We start from the raw sequence: 21981 nt of genomic DNA, 5'->3' as shown, positions 1-21981 counted from the left end.
GGGACACGCTGTGCAGGATTGTTTGCTCCACACCACCTCCTGCGGTTCACTTTTCCTAAACTCGTGGGGGAGGAATATATTGGCTAAATTGTGCTTGTAGGCATAATATTACAGCGCTCGGATGGATGAAGGCAAGTGGTGCTTAACTTCAAACAGGCAAAGCGTGTGTTGGCAAGGGGCTCTGCTTTCAGCTCCTTGCTCCTCGTGTGCCCGTGTCCCTGCGTGCTTGGTTCCTGGGGAGGGATGGTTTTAGCACCCAGGGGTGCAGCAGAGTTGGCCAGAGGGCTGCTCGCCTCCGGTTTGAGTTCAATGGGAAATCCGCTCCTGCAGGGCTCTCTGGGATCCCTGTCACACCAGCCCACTCCCACCTGCATCTTTTTAGTATTCATAGAAACCTCCCTTTCCTAATCCCTGCTTCCAATAACCAGCCAAAATCAGCAGTCAGGCAAAAACATTTGGGGAGCTGTGAATGGCCTTCAGGGTGAGCTCTTCTGTTGCCCAAGGTGGCTTCTCACTGCTGGCATGTTTTTTTTTTTTTCTTGTATTCCCCCTGATCTCTTCCCTCTATTGGCAGTAAAACACCTCCAAGTCCCACAAAGGAGGATCTTTTCACCACTGCTGATGAGAATGAGGTTTTTCTTCTCCAGGCTGGCTTAGGCTTGCAGTCGCTCAAGCCCAGAGCCTTATCGGTGTGTAACACTCATGGGGTACAGAAGGAGATCATACTGAAACAGCAGGTAAGGCTTTGATGTCTGAGTCTCAGAAAATAGGATCTTAAGTATTTTTCCTTTCCTATAGTGGGAAACGCCTCTTCCTGAAGTGTGGACTTACCACATCACTTTAATTCGTAGTTTAAAACATTTCCTTTAAGAGAATCACTTGGAGTTGATAGCTTGGAGTCCCAGTCTGATGGGCTGAGTTTCTGCCAGCCTACATTTGTCTCCTCTCACTAATAGCATTATTACCTTACCTTTAGAGCCTGCATTTATGGAACATAATGATAACCCTTTTAGCTTCTGCCACATTATGGTACAAATACTCAACTCTGAGTGAACACCAATGCTTTAAATTTTAATTCTCCTTTGACAAAGAACAAGGAGTAAGCACATCTTTGTTAGAAAAATAAGTGCTTTAAACCTGTAACTAGGGAACAACAACTGTTACTGTAAAAAAAAAAAAAAAAGGATATGGTCTGAATTCCCAGGGACAACTGCCTTTAAAAACAGGCACACAACCTTCCGCCCCCCAAATCTGCCAAATTACCAGACTGAATTTCCTCACGAGCAGGCTTTAGAGGGCTGCCTGCTTGGCTGTCTGCTCTAGGATTATGAGAGAGCATCTCCCTTATCGTTTTGCACATGCTGTACCATCTGTCCTAAATCTCCTTTTATAGGGTTATGGATTCCAAATGACATTTCTTTCTTAGGAGATAACAGGGATGTCTGAAGAACCCTGCTAGTAGGTATGGCTGTGGTGCTATTTATGTCACACGAGGATTTTTTTTTTCTCCCTTCATCCCACAGCCACAATGAACTCTGGTGAACCATGCTGGTTCTTTGTACCCAGACAAAGAAAAAACAGTTCACCCATAGTCCCTGGGAAACACAGGGAAAATCGCCCTGTTCTATTCCGTGTTGCGCTTGAAGCAGGCAAAGATGAAATATTACTGAATTCAGACGTTACAAGGACACAGGATATGCCTTTAATCTTTTATTGTACATTATAAAATGTTTATTGCTCTGTCTGTATCAGAGGTGCTGACCTCTCCCTCTTGGTGATGGAGGAGTATGTTCTGGCAAAGGATCCTCTGCAGAGACCTTTGGGGTTGGCCTGCCTTCTGGAACTGGCACAAGCGAAGCCCTTGCTTGTTCACAACCGTGTCTGCAGGCAGACTGCCTAGGGCCTTTCTCCCAGATCAACTGTTTTGGACAGGCTGGTGTCAGTGGAAGTGGAGAGATGGCTGACCTCGGTCACCGCCAGCCCGTTTCTTTGCAGGGACTTTTAAACCAGGCTCATCCGAGTGCAGGCTTGTAAAGAGACTTAGACCCTTCTCAGGCCAACCTGTCTGGGTTTTGATGGGACAAATAGGATCTTGCCTCATCCCCTAGTGCATATGGAGTGGTCTTGTGGAGTAGTTAAATAAATACAGATACCCCATGGCACACTACAAAGAATAATTTTTTTTCCGTGTGATGGACTTGCATCTATCAGCTTCCAGAGCACCAGCAACCCCAGGGATCCTGTCAGCTGTGAACGTTAAGCACTTAAGAAGAGAGAGGAGAACCCCAACCCCTTTCCCATTCATCACCACCCTTTTTGTGGAGGACTGACTCCAGCAGACACCTGGCATTACAGCGTCACAGAAAATAGTGCAGACGGGACGTGTAAGGAGAACCAGACCTTCCCACAGGAACCCTACGAAAAGAAGCCATTTAAGAACTTAAGCCCTCAGAAAAAGGTCCCTTAGGCAAGAGCCTTTTGCAGTAAATGGCTATTGCCCCTGGAGACCTTGCATAGCAACCGGTATCATGAGTTTTTTTTCTTTTTTTTTTCTTTTTTTTTTTTTTTTTGCTGACTGGCTACGTTTTTATGGACTGTTTATCACACTGTTGGCGGACTCAGGCCCAGCTGAAAATACCATGGAGAAAATGTTTGAAATTATCCTGGAAGCTGAAGAGGGGCTTCTGGTGTCCCCTCGTACTGGTCTGTGCCAAAGTGTTTGGAGTGCCCCGAGTATCTGCGATGACGAACACCAGCGTGAGACAGGAGACACAGAAATACCGGAGTCATGAGCTGCAGCCTACCTGGAGAACAACCGGGGAAGTTCTCACAGTAGGAATGGAAACTGGGCTGTGACTTTTTTTGTTTTAAAAACCCACCTGTAAGACGTGTTACATGATACATATCAATGGAACAAAGCAAGCCAAGAGCACACAGCAGCCAAAATCTGGTTGCTACTCGTGTCTGTGAGGATCTTTCCTTCCTTCTTGCTCGGAGAGGAGGGACAGTGACTGATGCCTGAGCTCACGTTGATACTGCCAAGATGTAGTGAGGCAAAATAAAGATACACCGAAATCTTGTAACATGTCCAAGGACGAGGAGGCTGTTCCAGAAGACGGAGTGCAAAGGTGGAGAGGGGGGTGTGAGAAGTTGCTCCAGCCCAGGTGATTCACGAGTCCAGTGCAGGATCACCGGCAGCAGCCGTCTCACTGATGCTTTTCCATCTCAATTGTTTGTTCAGGTTTCAGTTGTTGGTTTTTTTTTTTCATGATTTTTCCTTACTGGCCAGATGTTTTGCAGAACACAGACGAGGAAGGAGGTGTATGCCATCAAGTGACAATCGCTGGGTCTCCTTCCAAATTGCTCCAACATTATTTCACCTCCCCAGTCATCAAGGCTCAGAGGCAGAAAGTGAGAGTGAGAAATGGAGTCCGTCTTTCCGATGGCAGGCTGTCACGCTTCGATGATATTCACTGAGGGCTTGTTTTTTGGAAACTGGGAGGGAAGAGACAAATGAAGAAAGGACGTATTAGGAGTAACACGTGAGGAAAAAAAACCATCAGAGATCTCTGCAGTGTGCTGGCGAATTTTGTTTCTGTAAAAGTCCTTATTCCCATCCCCTGAGGGTAAGGAAAAAGGGCAAGCAGTGAGCATGAATTAGTGACTGTTTCAAATAATAAGTAAATGCAAAGTGGTGGGGATGTGCCAGAACACAAGTTGTGAACAGAAACACAGGAAAGTCAAATTTAATGGAATAAGTTGGTATAAATTATAGGCTTGAGTCTCCTTACACTATAAATACAGCATGCCTTTAACATCACATGTATTACCAGCCATGCTCCTGCTGATCAATTTTTCAGTTAATTGCGAGGCTAATGTCCCCTTTACCGCTTGCCACCTAACTGCTGTTCTGGGGGTAAGGAACCAAGCAGCTCAGGGACTGCAGCATTGCTCAGCACATTTTTTTCCTGGAGATGCTCAGATATTTCAAAAATATGGACTGAAATCCAGTTTACTGATGCACGAGGGCTGACCCAGAGGTGGGAGTGAAACTCTGGCCTCCTGACACACCTGAGGTGCTCAGATGCTGAAGGAGCCACGGTGCTGGCATGCGTGGAGGTGAAGGGGTGCTTCCCTTCTGCATCCCCGCTGGAGGAAGGAGGCTGGAGCAGGGATATTTAGCAGCAGCTGCTTTTTGGGGGTAATTTAGCTGAGTCCCAGCTGGAAGTTGATTGCCTGCCATGCCCCCCACCCTGTGTGCCAGCCTCACCTTGCTGCGGAGGAGCCCACCGCCCTGGTGCTCGGGAGTGCTGTTCTCCGAGGCGCTCTTGACTTTCTCCTTGCTGTTATTTGGCTCGTTGTCTTTGATGATATCGTACTGTCTGCAAAACAGGGCGATCACCCCTAACAGGAAAAAGCATTAGTGATCACACAAATGAGCTCAGCCCCCGGAGCCTGCAGAGATCAGAAATCCCTTGCTTGCCAGCCAGCTTTGTGCCTCCTGGTAGAGATCTCGGCAGCATTCACAGTTGTTCCTAAGGCTCATTTTCTAACACAGCTAGTTGGCCCTTTGGCTGTTTCCTTCTCAGCGCCAATTCCGTGCTAAACTAGTTAGATGGAAGGACAGAAGATTAATTATATTCCAATTTCCCTGTCATTAAATGGGACAAGTGCTTTAAGCCCTACATTTGGATAGCGATTAACACCGACTGTGTGGTTAAATGGTATCTTTGCTTTGCAAACGCAGGAGCTCCTGGAATTTCTGGTGAGTGGAAATGTGCCTCGTGATCTTTCTCCTCTGAGGTGAAGAGAAGGAGCTGGAGCTGGCAGGCGAGGCAGGTCCTGTACCCGCCTGCTGGCGATGTAAGCCAGGGTCTCCTGAGCAGCAGGACAACATCTGCAAATATGCAACTGTGACGGCAGCAAAAGCTGCCACTGGAAATTTCCTCCCACACACAAGCACACAAAAAGAAAAGCAGGGGCAGCAATGACAAATAATAAGATTGAGAATGTCTTTCTCGGAAGCTTTTACACGACATTTTGACCAAATGACTTCTCTGCCTGGAAATTCCAAACACAAGGGTAAAGGAGACCTGAGCAGATGCTGCTTCTTCGCAACTGGAAAATATTTTAGCTCCCCTAACAGCAGAACATATGCAGAGCTTTTGCCAGATATCACAAACCGCTTCCTAAAGCGAGGTGGTGTTATGGCAGCTGCCCCCAGGTGTTACTGATGAACACAGTGGTCCAAATTCTTCCTGCGTATGTGAACAAATGGCCGATCCTGGGAGAACAGGCCAACATCTGGCATAGTCACACCTTCTGTGCCTCCTGATGGTAAAACTGAGGCACGGAGAAATGCAGCCGGCACAGGAGCACGAGGCTCTTCTCTGAGTTGAGAGCCCGGGGCACAAACTAATTCGGGCTTGCTTTTGCTAAACCATTGTCATGTGTTCAGGTTGTGGCCAGGGTAAGAGCTGCAAAGAGCTGTTTACATATTGAGATTTGGTAAAGAGCCCACAGGATGAAGAAGAGCTCTTTCCCACACCCACTTTCCTTCATAAATGTAAGTCATCTGACTAGAGGGGAAATTGTGGCATTAGCAAGTTCTTCATTCAGATGCTGATCGGAGTTTTAGATTAGGCTATGGCAGGAGATGAATCCGTTGTTCAGTCACTTCGTGTAATTATTCATGATTGTTTTTACTGTCAGGGCATTTAAATTGGAATGTGCAAAGATAAAGCTTGATTTAAATGCTGGAAAGACCATGGGCTACAGATTTTTGTTAACCTTAATTTGGGTTTTCATTTGGTTATCGTCGTTAGCAATAATTGCTTTACAATGCATGGTAACCTCAGGTCTTTCCAGGGCAAAAAACCTATTTTAATGGATCTGATTCTGTGTCACCTGGATTCACTTGAAAGAAACCTCGCAGAACTGTATTAGAGGACAGCTAATCCCTCCATCCCCGTTTTGGCAGCTCTCAGGTCAGTGACTGGCTTCCTATTCACATCTCTCCATGGAGGTGCTCTCAGCTCTGCAGAAATTAGTAGAAATGGGCCAAATCCTTTGGTGAAGTAAACCAGTGCAACCCACACGGGCTCGGGATTGCTGCCGTTTACAGCAGTGGAGGTGGCAGGCCCCTGTCCTTAGCAGACAGACCTTCAGGCAGTGTGACCTAACCCCAGGGGACCTGCGAGCTGACCTCAGCCCCTCGGTGCTGCCGTGTTGGTTTCTCCTCCACCCGAGGAGAATTCTCCGTGCGGCTCTTGGCATCTCCGTGCGTGGGAATCCGGTTGGGCTGGGACAGGGGGACTAGAGGCGGAGTGGCACAGGTTGTCTTTTACGGATCGCAGATTTACCACAGTGCCAATTTCCCTGCCTGGCAATTTTCTCAGGTCACCTGAACCGTTCCCCATGGCAGCCTGCTCTGTGACTCGCAGGGAGCAAATGTTGTTTCATTCATGCCTTGCGCTGCCGCAGGAGCAGCAGCTGACTGGCAGCCAGGGGAGGCTGGGGCTCGAAATAGAAGACAAGCGCACAAACTTTATTTCCCATTAACTCACGCATGTAATATCCAAACTGAACAAGCCGAAGAGCTGCCTGCAGCCACTCTGGATGTGCTAAGCTGATGGGGTGGGACTCAGGAATTTTCCTCTCCCTGTTTGCTGGCTTAAAATACAGGAGCGAGATCTGTCCTAGGCACAATTTGGTATAAGATCAATTGAAACACAGTCCCAAACTCATGTTGGAAAGAGCTCGTGCAGATTTTCCCTCCTTTGGTTAATGTGTTTCTGCTAATGTTCCTCCTCTTCCTATTAAATACTGTTCTTTGTGTTTTAACAGTGGATTTTGTGAGTATCTGGGTTTATTGGTGTTTTGATGTTTGGAGCTATTTGTTCTTTCAATGCTACCATTGTTTGAATTGTTTTTGCAGTGGGTTTTGGTGTATATATAGTGGGTGTTGAGAGCAAGTCTCTTGATGTCTGACGTGTGTTTGAACTTTGGCAGAATTCTTATGGGAATTTCTGCTTTGCATGAGAGCTGGAGCCATATAATAAGCCAGTTAATTACAGTGACCTGTGTCATTTGAAGGGCTCGAGGCATCCTGGCGGATGGCTGAGGACATTATCATCAGTGCTTTCTGGAAAAATTGCGCTTACAGGATTAGCCATGCTGAATTAGACAATTGGTTCATCAAGTCCATTATCTACTTCCTGCTGCACCAGATCACAGCACTGATTCACCTGCTTTTGGCACTGCCCAGCTCCTGATGCTGCAGAGGGAACTGAAGTGCCCTTACAGCTGAATGTGCAGCGCTCTTCATGGGAGGAAGGGTTTCTTTTCAGGTCTTACACGATTACACATGCAAACCAAGCAAGCCACAAGCCCTGGGGATATCATGTGCTTTCGACAGAGAGATTGAACTGACCTGCCCACATAAACAACACCACAACAATGATGAGAATTTCCCCTGCTCGCAGCTGTTGGTTTTTCTTCGCCATCTCCTTCATTGTCACCTCATCTGCACAAGGGGAAAGAGAGATGGTGAAACCTATCCGCGTGGCTCGGCCGGGCTGCAGGCACCAGTTCAGCAGTGCCTTTGGCTCAAATCATCAGCACAGAGCACTCCTTCTCGCCCGCCAGCCCCGCGAGCGGTGCCTTGAGCCTGCAGGGATCTGCCCGTCCCTGGCAGCCTGCAGGGGATGGGGCAGGGGGCAGAGGCAGGACAGGGCCAGCGGGCAGCTCCCGTGGAGGTGCTGCCACGGGGTGAGCCCACACGGGGTCCGGCCCCGCGGTGATTTCACGCTGCTGGCTCTGGTCTCTGCCAGCGCCGTCTGTGCCTGTCACAACACCTTGCATGCTTCAGCAGCTCCTCTCCCGGCTCGGGAGCGGGGAGCCTGGCATGAGATTTTTCACCGGGGCCATGGGACTCAGAAATGAGCGGAGCCTTCTCGCAGGGAGTAATGCGCCTCCTCGCCTTCGCAGCACTCAGAAGATTACAGTTCAGGCCCCCGGGGAGGGAAGCAGTGCTCCGCTTAGTGCTTTCAGATGAGCAGCAATTCGGTATTTACCGACACCAAACCATTTTAGCAGGAAGAGTCAAGATCTCACAACTGCCTAAGAACCATGGCCAAAAGCCCTGCAACAGGCCGAGTCCTCGGCTGAGTCCCCTTCATATCCCAGCCCCCTGCGGTCCCCAGCCCTCGCTGTAGCAGATTCTTCCTGCCAGAAAACCTTCCACATCTGGTTTGGCTTAAGAGGAGCAAGTGAAGGAACCTCCAGGCAGGAAGCTGGAGACATCCATCACCCGTGGAGATATCCAAAGCCCAAGTGGACGTGACCCTGGACCACCTGCTCCAGCTGACCCTGCTTGAGCAGGGGGTGGGGGTAGATGATCTCAAGAGGTTCCATCCAACCTCAGCTATTCTGCGATTTGGCAGAAACATTTGAAATGTAAGAAAAGTGGAGTCTGTGGGTATTTTTTCCCCTGCTGTCCTGGAACCCAGGCACAGGGGGCTCAGCAGGTCCCTCGGAGTGCCCTGTGAGGACAGCTGGGCTGTGCCCAGTGCCGCCCAGAAGCCTGGTCCCACAGGAGAGCACGGGCTGCTCAGGAATTTCCCCTGGCATTCCCCACTTGCAAGGATGCTGGGCACACGGCTCCCAGGCTGGAAACCTCCTCACTTTGTTAAACCTCATCTGAAATGGGAGGAAGGAACATCCAGCTGTTGGGAGCAGCGGCTGCTCACCTTTTTGCAGTATTTTGCGGGGGCAAAGTAACCTCATCTTGATCTCAGGTGTACTCAGTGCGTGTCCAGTACCGAGGTGTAATTGTACTCAGTACATTTATATTGCAGTCCCACTGTGACAACAGCCTGAGCCAGCAGCACCGTGCTGGGCACAGCCCAGAAAGCAGCACAGCCTCAGCACCTCCTCGTCTGCTGGGTACCCTCGGGGCACCCCTCTTGTCTCAGCCCCACGTGTGTTGAACCCAGCTGTCCTCACTGCCCAGCACGCTGCTGGCCTCCCTGCAGAGCCCTGCGCTGCCTGGGCATCCCAGGGACCACACAGGAACTCACCCACACTTGCCTTTATTTTTAGAGGCTAGTTTCTCAGCTTCCCTGGGGGTCTTGAAGAGGACTGGCTCACTGGCAGGGCTCTGGCCTTGGATGCTGATGGACTGGACATGCACAATGTACTCAGTGTCCTCCTCTAGGTCCCAGAGGGCACAGGAGCGGGTGGTGGTGTTCACCTCCTGGATGAAGCGCAGCATCCGCACGTCCTTCTTCTGGAAGCCGAGAGAGGAGAGCACAGAGTGGCGGAGAGGCCTCCCCGTGCGCGCTGCTGGTGTCTAAGGCCACTGCTTCCTGCCCTGCCCACCACGGACGTGGAGACGGTCGGACCCTTTCCTCTCTGCAGCTACCACAACACGGAGCACTGCTGCAGAGAGGACGGGGAGGAAGCTCCCTCCCGGACCACGAGGGACAGGACAAGAAAGAATGGGCTTAGACTGCAGCAAGAGAATTTGGAAACGGAGGGGACCTGGGGTGAAGATGAGCGTGAGCGAATCTGGGTAACCGTAGGCACTGTACCTGCTGGGAAATTGCAAATCCAATGACAACTTCATCCTCCAGAACATCCCAAGTCACAACGGCGGAGTTGGCTTTCAGGTGTTTGACCGTGACATTGACTGGAGCCGATGGGCTGTCTGCAAGGAGGGAGAGCACAGCCTGTACAGGGGCACTCGCAGCAGGACACCGAGCAAGGGCAAGGAGGGGAGTGGGAAAGGGCTGCTCGGGGGCAGAAAAAGGAAATGCAAGGCATAGCCAGGGACTGAGGCATGAGAAATGGAGCTGCAAGTGACCTTCCTGTTGGTGGCTCTGGGTATGGGACCTGGAAATGGCAGATATTCCATGTCTTAATTACCAGTGAGGTCCTAGCGGTCTCTGCTGAGAGTACGAGTTACATTATACCCGTGAAACATCCGCCCCGTGGAAACAATTTAGCGGCACAGCAGACTATTGATTAGCTCACTCGTCTCCCCAGCCACGTTCCGTGTTTTCTCTGGTGTGTCCTATTACAGCCTGACAGTGACAGCTGGGAGGAAATGCAAAATCTGTCTTAGAAGTATGAAAGCTGGATGCTTTGATGAGCACTCTGGGGGTTTGAAAGTCAGTGGTAGTAAACGGGAGTGATTCTTCTGCTTTTTCCTGTTAGTCTGACGGAATTTTTTTATACACATTTTGTGTTTTTATACGTAGCTGCTGGATGCTCCCTCAGATGGCCAGAGGACATTCAGCAGCCGTCCACTACCAGGACAGAACATGCTGCACCAGCCACCGATGGACCAGGGGAATGTGAAAAGGCCAGGCCATGAAAGCAGTAGCCTGAGGCTTGGAATTTGGTGGTTTTTTGAGCACAGCTGGGTTTCCAGCCTCAGGGTCAGCCTGTGCAGCTGCCAGCCCTTGTCCTGAAGCCCTTTGCTTCTCCGGGAGAAGGTTCTGCCTCGTAAGCTTGGCACCGTCCTTCCCATGCTGTGCAGCAGGTTGTGCTCCTGGTCTCTCCTCTGGTTAACCTGAATTCCTAATCGCCAGACTGTGCCCCAAACCGAAGGTGGTAAACGCTAACCAGAGTTAAAAGTAAATGCTAACCAGATCGCAAGGACTCTGAGTACCCCCAAGAGGTCAGCAGGGTGGGAATGGGTCATTTGTTCTGACTTGCGTCAAAGAATAATACTTCTGTTGCTTTTTAACCACTGCACAGTGCTGCCCTTCTGGGGCTGGGGCTGAGGCCAGCAGTAAAAGAAGGACGCACGTGTGCACGTCTCCGGTAACACTTGTCGGATTTGCAGTCAGTCCCAGCCGTCTGAATGTGGCCGAAAATATTCTAGCTGCAGTGTCAGTGCCTCCAAACGACTGACTTCACTCCTGGTGAATGCTCCCCGGGGAACAGAGAAAATACCAGGAGTGCAGAACTCCTCATCTGAAGGCTGGTGCTGTTCTACACCTAGCAGAGCAATGGCCTGATTCCCTCTTTCCTCCCCAAACGGCAGCGGTGCCAGCCTTCAGGGCTCCCCTTCCTGCCAGACCCACATCTACCAAGCCCGTTAGCAGGACCCTCAGGAATAGGATGTCTGCACGAGCCCTTCAGACCCAAACTGGTTGTGGGGAGTCCTTCAGCAAGCAAAAAAGCTCAGAGGAAGGTGCAGGGTCAGGTTCACGTGAATTTGAGACCTCGGAAGGCAGAGCAGCAAGCAGGGTGGTCTTTAGGGTTTCAGGGAGGGAAGCGTCCTTCCTTTCTGGAGCACACCACCAAGGTGGTATCAATCCAGAGCATTAGCACCTCAGGGCATGGCCTTCCTGAAATAGGGCAGCAGGGTCCCCACCAGCCTTCAGAAAGGGAAATATTTCATCGATGTCCTCCGCAGGGCCAAGGAGAAGCTGGGCTGGGAGCTCAGCCTGGTGGAGGAGGCTGCCTGCTGTGACCCAGGGAAGGGACGTGGGGCTGCAGCTCCCCACCTTCCCCGTCACCGAGCCCACGTGCTGGCCAGAGGAGGGTTTAATTTTAGTAAGGGGCAGTCAGCAGACGGGAATGCGCACCGGGAAGGTCTGTGAGTCATGCCTGGTGAATTCGCTAGAGCATATGGAGGACATGGAGGAGCTGGGAGACAAAACAGCCCCCAGCCGCAGCCAGGCCCTGCACCCGTCCCACAGGGCAGCTGTAGGGTCAGATCCCAGCGTGGTTGTCTCTCCCGGATATTTTTAGGAGAAGCTACCACTGATCCACCCAGGAGGACTTTGAAAAGAGATGGATTGGCCTCACAGGAACAGAGAGCGGAGTATTGGGGAAAAAGCTTCAGGCTGGGAAAGGGGAACAAGCAGTGCACCACCCTCGGTGCCTGGGTCCCCTTTGAGGTTTGTGACCTTGAAGGGGGCACAGCATAAAAAACGTCAGAGTTTCCTGATGACATCAAACATGGGTGAGTTGGGAAGGTGTCGCAGAGCTGGAGGAGAGGAGCAAACAATGTCCCTGGGAGCTGGAGGGAGGCTGCAAGGCAGAGGGGATGCATTTGGTGAAGCTGCAACCCCGGGCTTGGAGCCCTCAAAGCAGGACTCCAAGTGCAGGCAGGGGAGAAATCAGCCGGCGTGCATGGTCAAGAGCACTCCAGAAAGCCCCCTCCATAGTGCTACCTTTGTAAGACGGTGTAGTTAAAGTCAGAGATAACACAGCAACATCTAGGACAGATCTGAGCACGCCTTTCCTTCACTACTACAGATTAGGAGGAGCTACACATAAATCAGCGGTGTCAAATCAGTACAGAAGTGATATGAAAAGAGAACCAAGCGCAGCGTTTGACAGAAATACAAAGCCGGGAAAATGAGTTCCCTGCTCCCAGAGCTGAGCGAGTAATTTGCGAGCAAAATTTTAATCCGTGAGGATGCTTTTCTCCCTGCTCCCGGGAGATGCATGATGAGATCATGACTTTCTAAAATCTAATCATTGTTCCAAGATATTCCACACCGCTTTTGGCTGCCTGGGCCAGTTGCGGCTCTTTGTAGTGCCAGCCCGGCTGAGCTCAGTAATTTCTGTTTCCCAGCTGGCTGCAGCGGGTCAGCCTCTCCAGCAGGGCCTCGAGGTGCCAAATCCAAACGTCTGGCTCCTTTCGGACTCATCTGCAGCTCCTGGAAACTTTGCTCTGTGCCTGCAGCAGCCACGGGAGCTGCCGGTGCTCTGAGGAGCAGGCACAGAGCGGGATGTCCCCAGGGCCAATTCCTTCCCCGCTGCGGGTGAGATAGCAAGGAACACGCCGTGCATCAAACCTTCCTCCTGCATGATTACTCTGGAGACACTGCTGGCAGCACAGCCCCCGGCTGGTCTGTAAGGAGCCCAGGCTGTGCAGGATTCCTGGCTTAGCAGTTTAGCTTTCCCCCAGCTCGGGGGCTGCAGTGCCTGCTGGAGCAAATCACACCTTGCAGACTGGCGGAGGATCTGTTTGGCCAAATTTGAGCGAGAGCTGTGTGCGTGGATGGAAAGATGCTCTCATTTTCATGCCGGCAAAACTCACAGCCCCCTGTTTAGGGAGGAACCGATCAATTAAGGTAAAGTCATGATGATTTTTAACAGGGAATGGCGACTTCAAAACTGATTATGCTTAAACCATGTTTTGTTTCTTTCTCACCCTCATCAGTCCTGCACCTCCCAGTGCTCCTGCCCACCCTGGGCCTTTTGGCAAGAGAGGGTCAGAGCCGCCTCCACGCAGCGAGCAGGCGTGAGCAGCAAAGATTACTCTTAATCCCCTCTTAATGCTGAGAACTCCTTCTAGCCTCTCATTAAACGCTCTGCTGATTATTAATGGACTTTTATTTAAGAGAGAGGGGAAAAAAAAAAAAAAGCCACAACGCTTTACAGCTTTGGGCTGATTCCTTCCTGGCTTTTCATTGTCAGCACAGCAGCTGCTGGCACAAGGAGCAGAGAACCACCCACCTGCCCCTTACGGTGACTTCGCCACCGCAGCAGTAGCATGGGCAGGGTGGAGCTGCTTCACCTCCAGCTCCCTTCACCCAAACCATTTGTTGGGTGTGCTTTTTTGAATCAGGAGCTTTAAAACTCAGGATGTCGGATCGTGGGAATTAAGTTTTTCATTAAGAGCCATGAAAGGTGTAGAAGAATGTGTGAAAAAGGTGTAGAAGAAGAATTTGCAGCCCCTGCCATGAGCTCCTATGGTGGGGCTGGGGGTGGCAGCCAGCTTACTGCCTTTGGCCATGCCAGCTGCTGGAGGAACCGTCTGCACAGAGGAAAATGAAGACGGTGTTAACGTCACACCCCTGGGGGTCACCTCTGCCTGATGAGTTACGTGCTCAGGCTCTAGGTCTGGTATGAGGGCATCTTCCTGGGTTTATCTCTGCGGCCAAGGAGCCCGGCCTCCCTCTTATCTGCTTCTTCCGAATTCAGTGCCTTGCGCACTCCAGCCTCTTGGAAATGCCTGGAGTTAAAAGCAGATGCTTCCTACATGGGCAAGGCTATGCTGTGGTCATGGCATTTTTCTAATTCACTCAGCACCTCTTCCCCAACAAGCTCCTTTGCTGTAGCAAAGGGATCAGCCTCATCGGAGCCCCTGGGCTGGGGTGCAGCAGTCGGGGCACCTGCAGAGGCTCTGGAGCTGCTCGAGCAGAGCTGCCCAGCCGGACCCAGACCCCGGCCACTCCTGCAGGCTGTGTGCTCCAGCACCACAACCCTTCCCACAGACACAGGCGATGGAAGGATGCAGCCTGCCAGGGGAAGGAGCATCGGTACGGTCCCACGTGCCGCTCCCCGCAAAGCGCCCCCGCCTGCTGGCTGCGTGGGAGGGGGCAAAAGGCTGCCTTTTCTGCCTTCCCGAGACTTTCTCTGCTCTCCCAGCACGGCTCCCTTCAGTGGATGTGATTGCTTGTCAGCTTTATGGGGTATGTAGGAAGGCTGGCGCGCCGTTCAGCTTCCCTGAGTGTTTTAATGAAGAGAGCCTGCAGGGGAGTGGGAGGGCGCAGGGCGCACCGCTGCTCTCCCTCTCTGCGCCCGCTCGCGTGGAAGCGGGGCTGTTTGCCGAGCCCTGCCGGTTCCAAAGACCAGAAAAGAACAACCGGTGGCTCTTCAGGCTGGGAAAGAGGCAATTATTTCCTGCTGACCGCCCACTCCTCGTACTAATGGGATATGAATAGGCCAGCCCCCGCTCGCCCCTGAGGCTCTGTCCCCGATTCCCCGCTGCCCGAGCACGCAGGTGCAAACACTGCTGGAGCCCCCCGGAGAGCACGGTGCTGCCCACTGTGTCCACCCAGCAATTGGGAATTCCTCAGGGTAAGAGCAAGGGGTTAGAGGAGTCAGCGGAGCTGGTCCTCAGCTGGGGTTGGAGCAGCCTCATGCCATCACTGCTCTGGAGAATTCCCCGTGCTGCCAAACCTCCGACTGCGTCCCAAAGCCAGGCAGGATTTGCCCAGGTCTCGCCAATGCCCCGACTTTGGTTTTAACGCTGCCAACCCAGAGCTGAGTCATTGTCGAGGCACGTTTTATCCAGGGCCCGAACGTCCAGGCAGGACTGGGCACCACGGTCTTTTACAGCCCCTCAGCCCGCAGCCGTGCACTGCCAGGGAGGCACAAGAGCGATGTTGGTGGCAGTGATGGTGAGCAGGAGCTGGAGCTCGGTGCCCAGAGCTCTGCGGGGAGCTCGCTGCCTGGTCCCAGCCCAGCTCCGCTCCTGTGCACAACACTTGGGTTTTTACTGCACACACACAGATTTTTGTACTTCAGTGCTTGATCCATTTGTGCCTTTAACTGAATTATGCCTGAGCTAGGCCTTAATTTGGGCTCTGGGTACTTTATAAAACAGGAGGGGGTTAATTAACAATAAATGCCACATGGATGAGGCCACACTCAGCACCAGCACATGGGCACGGCTCCATGAAGGCTGCTTTTGGATCCTGCCAGGGTGCCCGTGCATGGCTAATGTGTGCGAGCTCGTCCCGCTCCGTCTTCCCCATGCACATCCCCAGCAGGAGACAGCGTTTGGAGGAGGGTAGCGCAACCTCGGCTGCTTCGCACAGCAGAGTCCCTGCTGGGAGGCTGACACCGAGGTTAGAAACCTCCATATTTCAATTAAACCTCTCCTACGCTGAACGCAGAAATCAATAAAGTGCTTACGCCATCCCTCAGCTGGCCAGGAATCTCCGTGGCCGTGGTGAGACGGGAAGGGGCAGGCGTGGGCTGCTCGGACATCTGCAAACTGCTGCCAGAGCCGTCCCCGCCTGCTCGTGCGTGCCGCGCGCTGCTCCCGCTGTGATCACGCACGTGAGGCTGCCAGACCGTGGTCACCTCGGCTCCCCGGCTGCAGGAGGAGGGCAGCGAGTCCTGTGGGGACCAGCAGCCCTGTACTGGTTATGCTGGTGGGGAGGATGGGGGGGTGGAGACCCGGCCTCTGCAGAGGGAGCCTCATCTGCAGGGCGGCTCGAGGCGCGCAGGAGAGGCAGGAGAGCTTGGAGCTGCTTCGGGGCAGTGCCCAGAACCCAGCCTGATGCCTTTGGGCCCCTTTTGGAGAGCGGAGGGGGGCGAGGTGATACCGGACTGCTTGACCTGGAGGCTGAAGGGAGGCAGGGCCCAGTGTGTGCAGGGTCTGAGCTCTGCCTCTCGCCAGCCCTCACTGTGGCTTGGCAGGGGAATTGGTGCCGTTCCCCCTGGGCCTTTCCTGGGGACAGCAGCTTTAACTCCCCAGCACGCATTATTTTCAGCCTGCTTACAGGAGCTCTGGGTGCAAAGGGGAGCACAGCTGAGGCTTTACCTTGCCACCCCCCCCCAGCCCCTGCTTCCTCTCCAGGAGCTTTCCCGATGGCTTTTGGCTTGCTCGCCTCAGCGGCCTCGTGGCCACGTGGCTGGCAGTGCCGAGGACGCAGTGCTGGTGGTGATGCTGCCACCACCTCTGTGTGACCTTGGGACAATCGCGCCCGTGCCCACCTTCTTTTTGTCTTGTCCCCCCCCTGGAAACCCGGAGCAGCACCAGCCCCCAGCCCAACGCCTCCACCGGCCCCTGCAGAGCCGACAGCACGAGTGGGATGCAGCAGGGGCGCAGGGCACGGCACCAAGGTCACGCAGCTTCGTCCGAGCCGAGAAGCACTGGGGCTCCTGCGGCCCCACCGCATGCTGCAGGCGCACACCGGGACCACGCTGCGTGCTCACGGGGCTGCCGGCCCCTGGAAGCAGACGGGCTCCCCACAGCCCGTGAACGCTGCCTGCAAGACAAGCAGCGGGCGGTGATGGGCAGGGACACAGCTCCATGTTTACTCTCAGTCACCGGCTGAGGTGATTCGAGGATAAGGAAGAGCAGGGGAAGTGTCCTAGTTTACAGGAAACCAGGAAGGCTGTTGCAATTCCAGAGGTGTTGTTTTCCCCGTTGCTCCCTCCTTTTAGGGATGTTTCATGAATCCCCCCGGGTCTGCCCCTCATCAAACGGCCTCTCCAGCGTGCCGATGTCCAGCCAAGGATGCGTGCATCGAACCCAAAGGTTTTTGGGGGTTCCTGCAGCCCCAGCACAGGCAGGACAAGGGTGAGCGTAACTCCCACAACTACTGGGGCTGGCTGGGGGCAGGAATTTCCACTCCCTGGAGCTGCACATCGCCAACAGTCACCCACAGCCTCCTGGCATGCGAGATATTCTGGCAATCAGCGTTTTGCAAATCGAAGCAGCTGTTCCACCAGCATCCTGCAGCCACACCGCCTGTGCTCGGGAGGGAGAGGGCCCTGTCTGTGCGCACAGAGCCGGGAGGGTGCCTGGCAGGGGCTGGGGCTGGGGCTGGGGCTGCGAGGCGAGTGAGGGCTCCAGTGGAGCACCAACAGCGCTGCCGAGATGTGGCACCCACACAGGGCACTTGGGCAAGGGCTCAGTCTGGCCAGAGCAGGGAGCTGAGCACCTCCTGGTTGTGTCAGGGTTAGGACGAGCTCCTGGGGACATTCGTCTTCCCAAAAGATGCCCCTTAGAGGACCCAGCCAGCTGGCAGGGGCCTGGTTTCGTGTCACCAGGATGTGCCATGTCCCATGGCGAGGGGTCCCATGGGGCTGCCCAGGAGGGATTGCTGGGGCCGCCAACCCACGCGTGGGCAGCGCACGGCTGCCTTCGCCTCCTCTGCTCCAGCTCAGCCCCTTGGTGTGAGCCACAGGGGTAGGAGCAGGGACAGGGGCTGGGGGCTCCTGCTGCTCCCCCCGCACTGCCGTTTTCACACCCTGTGCCCCCGAGCCTCCCTCCGGAGAGCCGGGACACCGGAGGCAACCGCGGGACGGGGGCTCCCTGCCCTCCTCGTCCCCTCCACCGGTGCCCACCAACTCCTTCCCGGGGCTCCCCGGTGCTCCCCAGCCCCCTGCCCGCCCCCGGCGCGCCCCGGAGCTCTCCGGGCCCGTCCTCCCCGTTCCTCCCGGAGCTTTCCCCTTCGGCTCCCCCCGGGCCCGGCGGCCCCCTACCTGCCTCCACCGGGCGCAGACCGGCGTAGCTGAAGCAGAGCAGGAGCGCGGCGCCGGTGCAGCCCAGGAAGGGCTCCATCCCCCGCGCCCGCCGGGCCGAGCCGCTCCGTGCCGAGCCGCTCCGGGCCGGGCCGGCGGCGCGTCCTGCGGGCGCGGCGGCGCCGTTCAGCACCGCGGAGAGCTCCGAGGCCCGGTGCCGCCGGGGCCGCCCGGTTCGGCCGGGGGGGTGGGCTCTGAGCCCCTCGGTAGAGCGGCGCGGCTCGGCTCGGCTCGGCTCGGCCGGGAGGAGGGGGCGGGCGCGGCCCCACCGAGCCCCGGCTCCGCCCGCTGCAGCGCCGGGCAGCCCCGCTCCGGTCCCTCCCCCGGCCCGGCCCCGCCGCCTGCCTCAGTTTCCCCAGTCCGGGGGGTTACGGGGGGGGCTCGGCCACCGGGAGGAGCAGATTTCCCCCCCCAAGCAGGCGAGCCCCCCGGCCAGGTGCGCGGCACCGGTGCCATTTCGCTGCCTGGGTTTCGCGCAGCCTCCGCGAGTCAGCGGGCTGGAAATGCAGCGGTAACGAGCCTTGGATGAGCTGCTCGAATTAGCCGTGCCGTGAGGTTAATTAAGCCGGCAGCGCTCTGATTTATGCTAACTAGCTGCAGGGAGCCCCAGCGCTCCCAGCCCAGCCGCCGGCTGCCACTCCACTGGGTGGGGGCCCTGCCCTGGCTGCCTCTGCTGAGCCCCCCCCGGGCACCCTGCACTTGGAGAGGGACACGGGGGGACCCGCTGGTGGCCTGGCAGTTGGACTCCAGTGGCACAGCAGGACCTGGTGCCAGGCACCGTGGTGGCCTGGGGTGGCCCTGCCGGCTGCAGGGTGCCACCAGGAAGGGGCCTTGGCCCCAGCAGGCACGGACACATCAGGCTGGAGCACCCAGCCACAACTGGTGGTGGTGGCAGCGGGCTCCAGGCTGTGCATCCAGGCAGCATCACTCAGCTGTGGGTCTTTATCCTGTGCTGCTTGCACAGCGTGGCTGGGGGGCTCCCAGGAGTGTCCGTGTGCTCCTGGCGGTCACACCGAGCCTGGTGCCCGTGGGGCTGGGTTTTACAGACCGGCGCTTTCTCTGCACTGTGATGGGGGTCAGTACTGGCTGCTGCTGCTCTTTCCTCTCCTGCATCCTCTCAGTGTGGTGCTGGGGACCCTCCGGCCATGCCAGCACTGGGCACATGGATCACATTCATGCTCGTGGGGCTGTGCGAGATGGGGGCTCTGTGCTGCTGGGGGCCGTCTCCTCGCAAAGCAGGAGATCCACAGAGCTCCTGGCATCTCCCCATGAATGCAAGCCCTTTGCTGGATGGAGTGACACCAAGGGACCCAAAAAGCCTCCGAGGGGGCCAGGAGGTGACCCTGCCCTCCCGTGTCCCAGCGCCGTGTCACTGTCCCAGCTCAGCGCCGTTCCCCCCTGCAGCCGAGCCCAGCTCCGCCGCAGCAGCTTCCCGCGGAAACGCCTCAGTGCCTCCCTTTCATCTCCGGGCTGGCAGCAGATTAAAAATTCATCGCTTCAGAGGCAGAGAAGGTGCAAGGGAGGAGAGGGAGCGCGGGGCTGGTGGGGCTGAGCTCGGCGCCCACTCCAAGCCCAGCCGCATGTGGCCGGGCGGTGTGAGCTCGGCTGATGGAGCCGGTGCTGGGCTCCAGCCTCCCCTGGGCCTCTCCTCGTGGGGGTGTGAGGTTACACGGGCCGGGCAGGAGCAGGACCACGAGTGCTCAGCTCCGTGGAAGCCGCAGCCGAGCTGTCTCCAGCTGCCTGCTGCGATGGGAAGCCGACGCCGAGGCCGCGGCGTGACGCACCGCCACGCTCCGGCACTTCCCTGCCTCCGCACAGGGAGCCCCAAATCCCCCAGCAGCCACACCATGGAGGGCTTCCTTGTCACACAAAACCTCCCGGTGGGGGTGAGGCAGCCGGGGCCACATCTGGAGGTGAAGCAGCGTGACACGGCGCGGGGAGGCAGGGGAAGGTTTGGCCTCGTGGCCTCACCGGGATATTTCTCTCCCTGGGCATTGCGGTGCCGCAGGAACCGGGCTCTCCCTGAGCTCAGCCCAGTTTCATCTCCAAGCTCTGAACTCAAATTTGCTGCCTGGAAACACCACCAGTGCCCCCCAGTTTGTCCCAGAGGAAGGGGTCACTGGGGCTGGGCCCCATCCAGAGCCCCCAAATGGTGGCAGGGCCCCGGTTGTGCCCCAGTTGTGTCCCAGTTGTGCCCAGCAGGTGCAGGAGGGCTCTTCCCCATCAGGCCGGTGCCAGCCAGGCTCCCCCAACAGCTTTGGGGTGTGCTCCGGTGTTTTCCCGAATTGAAGGCAATTAAAACCATAATTCCCCATTTTTTTACCCTTTTGCCCTTTGCCCACACAGGAGGAACATTTGCTCCTTCCAGCCCTGCCGTCCCCGGGGGGGCTCCCCAGGAGTGGCCCCCGCACAGCCCGCGCTGCTCCATCCCACCCCTGCCCCTCTCCTCTCCCACCCCCGGGGGGGGGCTTTGGGGTGCCCTGGCCCCAGCACCCCCCAGCAGCCGCTGACCCCCTGGCCCCCGCACATCGGTGTTCAGGTCACGTCGGGGGGATGCACATCGGGGGGGGGGGGCTGCACATCGGGGGGGCTACATATGGGGGGCAGAGGGGGGCTGCACACGGGGGGGGGGCAGCAGGGGCTGTGCCGCGGGTCGCTGCTGCCACCTGCTGGCACCGGGCACGGCCACACACGAGGGGGGGGAACCGCAGCCGGCCCCCCCCCCCGACCCTCCTGACCCCCCCCAGGGAGGGGAGCGCCCCTCCGCCCCCCCCCCCAGCTCCCAGACGCGACCCCCGGGGTCCTGCCCAGGGCTCGGAGCTCCCGCGGGGGCGGCAGGGGGTGGGGGGCAGCGGGGTCCCTCCGGCTCCGAGCCTCCGGGAGTGGGGTCACCCCCCCGAATCTGCCCCCCCCGGGGGCTGCCCCGCGGTGCTGCTGCGGGACCGGGACTCCCCGGACACCCCGCGGCACCGGGAGAGGCGCCGCGAGAGGGAGCCCGAGGCACGCGTGGCGGCGGCACTGGTGGCACTGGTGGAACTGGTGGCACGGATGGCACTGCTGGTACAGGTAGCACGGGTGGCACTGGTGGCACTGGTGTTTAACCCCTCTGGCCCCTAGGGAACTGGGGGGAACGGGGCAAATCCAGGTCCGGACGCCTCTTGGTGCGCTCCCCTTGCTCCATGAGCCCTGTCCCCCTGCTGTGTCCCCTGCCCAGGACAGTGGTGTCACCTCTGCAGCCCTCCAGCCCTGTTGTGGGACACAGTGGGGACCAGCAGTGACCCCAAACCCATCCCTGGGTGCATCCCAGTCACCTGCAGCGCTGAGCCACAGGTCCCAGCAAGAAGGAATTGGGGCAGAACCGAGCTGGAGTCCCCTGGGGCATGGGGACAAGCTGCTGGGAAAGCCTTGGGGCTGCACTCCTGCAGGCCCTGCCAGGACAGATGGTGTGGAAAACCAGGCACTGAGCACCTGCAGCTCATGCGTCCTTCCCCTGCACTTGCTGCAGCCAAATCCCAGGGCCACTGCTACAGCCGGGGGCCTGCGTGTGCCCGGACAGCCCCAAAACAAGTCCCAGCCCCGTGTCCCAGCGCACCTGAACACGTGTCCCGGTGCCAACACGCATGTGCCCCATGGGGAACGGCTCAATCCTGACCTTGGCTGCCCAGACAAGGTGAGGTGTGTGTGCTTCAGGGCTGCAGCGTGTGGCACCGGGATTTGGGGACATGGGGACGTGGGATGGAGCCGTTCCGTTACGAAACGTCCCCGCATCCCCACAGCACTGTCAAGGTTTAGCAAGCGAGCGGCTCCTGATCCAGATGAGCTTGGGCATCACAAAGGGCTTTGTATTCCAGGAAGCCTATTAGAGATTTAAATTATACAAATGGGCTTTTTACCAAAGATCCTCATTATCTGGGCATTTTCATTTAATCCTCGGCTATTCCTGCAGCCCCTGCCCCGCGCCCCCGC

General features: G+C 56.3%; 1 protein-coding gene across 2 annotated transcripts; it reads right to left on the bottom strand.

Moving 5' to 3' along the window:
* Positions 1 to 1697: 1697 nt before the first annotated feature.
* FNDC5 (fibronectin type III domain containing 5) lies at positions 1698 to 18288 on the bottom strand. 2 transcript variants are annotated; one of them, XM_038167353.2, is made up of 6 exons: positions 17977 to 18283; positions 9594 to 9709; positions 9091 to 9289; positions 7433 to 7525; positions 4271 to 4404; positions 1698 to 3495 (listed from the first exon to the last, which is right to left on the bottom strand). In XM_038167353.2, the coding sequence occupies exons 1-6, from the start codon at positions 18053 to 18055 to the stop codon at positions 3454 to 3456; spliced, it is 663 nt and encodes a 220-aa protein (XP_038023281.1). In that variant the 5' UTR covers positions 18056 to 18283; the 3' UTR covers positions 1698 to 3453. The 2 variants fall into 2 exon arrangements, with proteins under 2 accessions (XP_038023281.1, XP_027299626.1); XM_027443825.3 differs by lacking the exon at positions 7433 to 7525 and having other exon boundaries at positions 17977 to 18288.
* Positions 18289 to 21981: the final 3693 nt, after the last annotated feature.

The sequence above is a fragment of the Anas platyrhynchos genome, chromosome 24, assembly GCF_047663525.1.
Source record: "Anas platyrhynchos isolate ZD024472 breed Pekin duck chromosome 24, IASCAAS_PekinDuck_T2T, whole genome shotgun sequence".
Lineage (NCBI taxonomy): Eukaryota > Metazoa > Chordata > Aves > Anseriformes > Anatidae > Anas > Anas platyrhynchos.
Note: the sequence above shows the minus strand (reverse complement) of the source record. Positions and strands in the feature narration are given on the sequence as shown.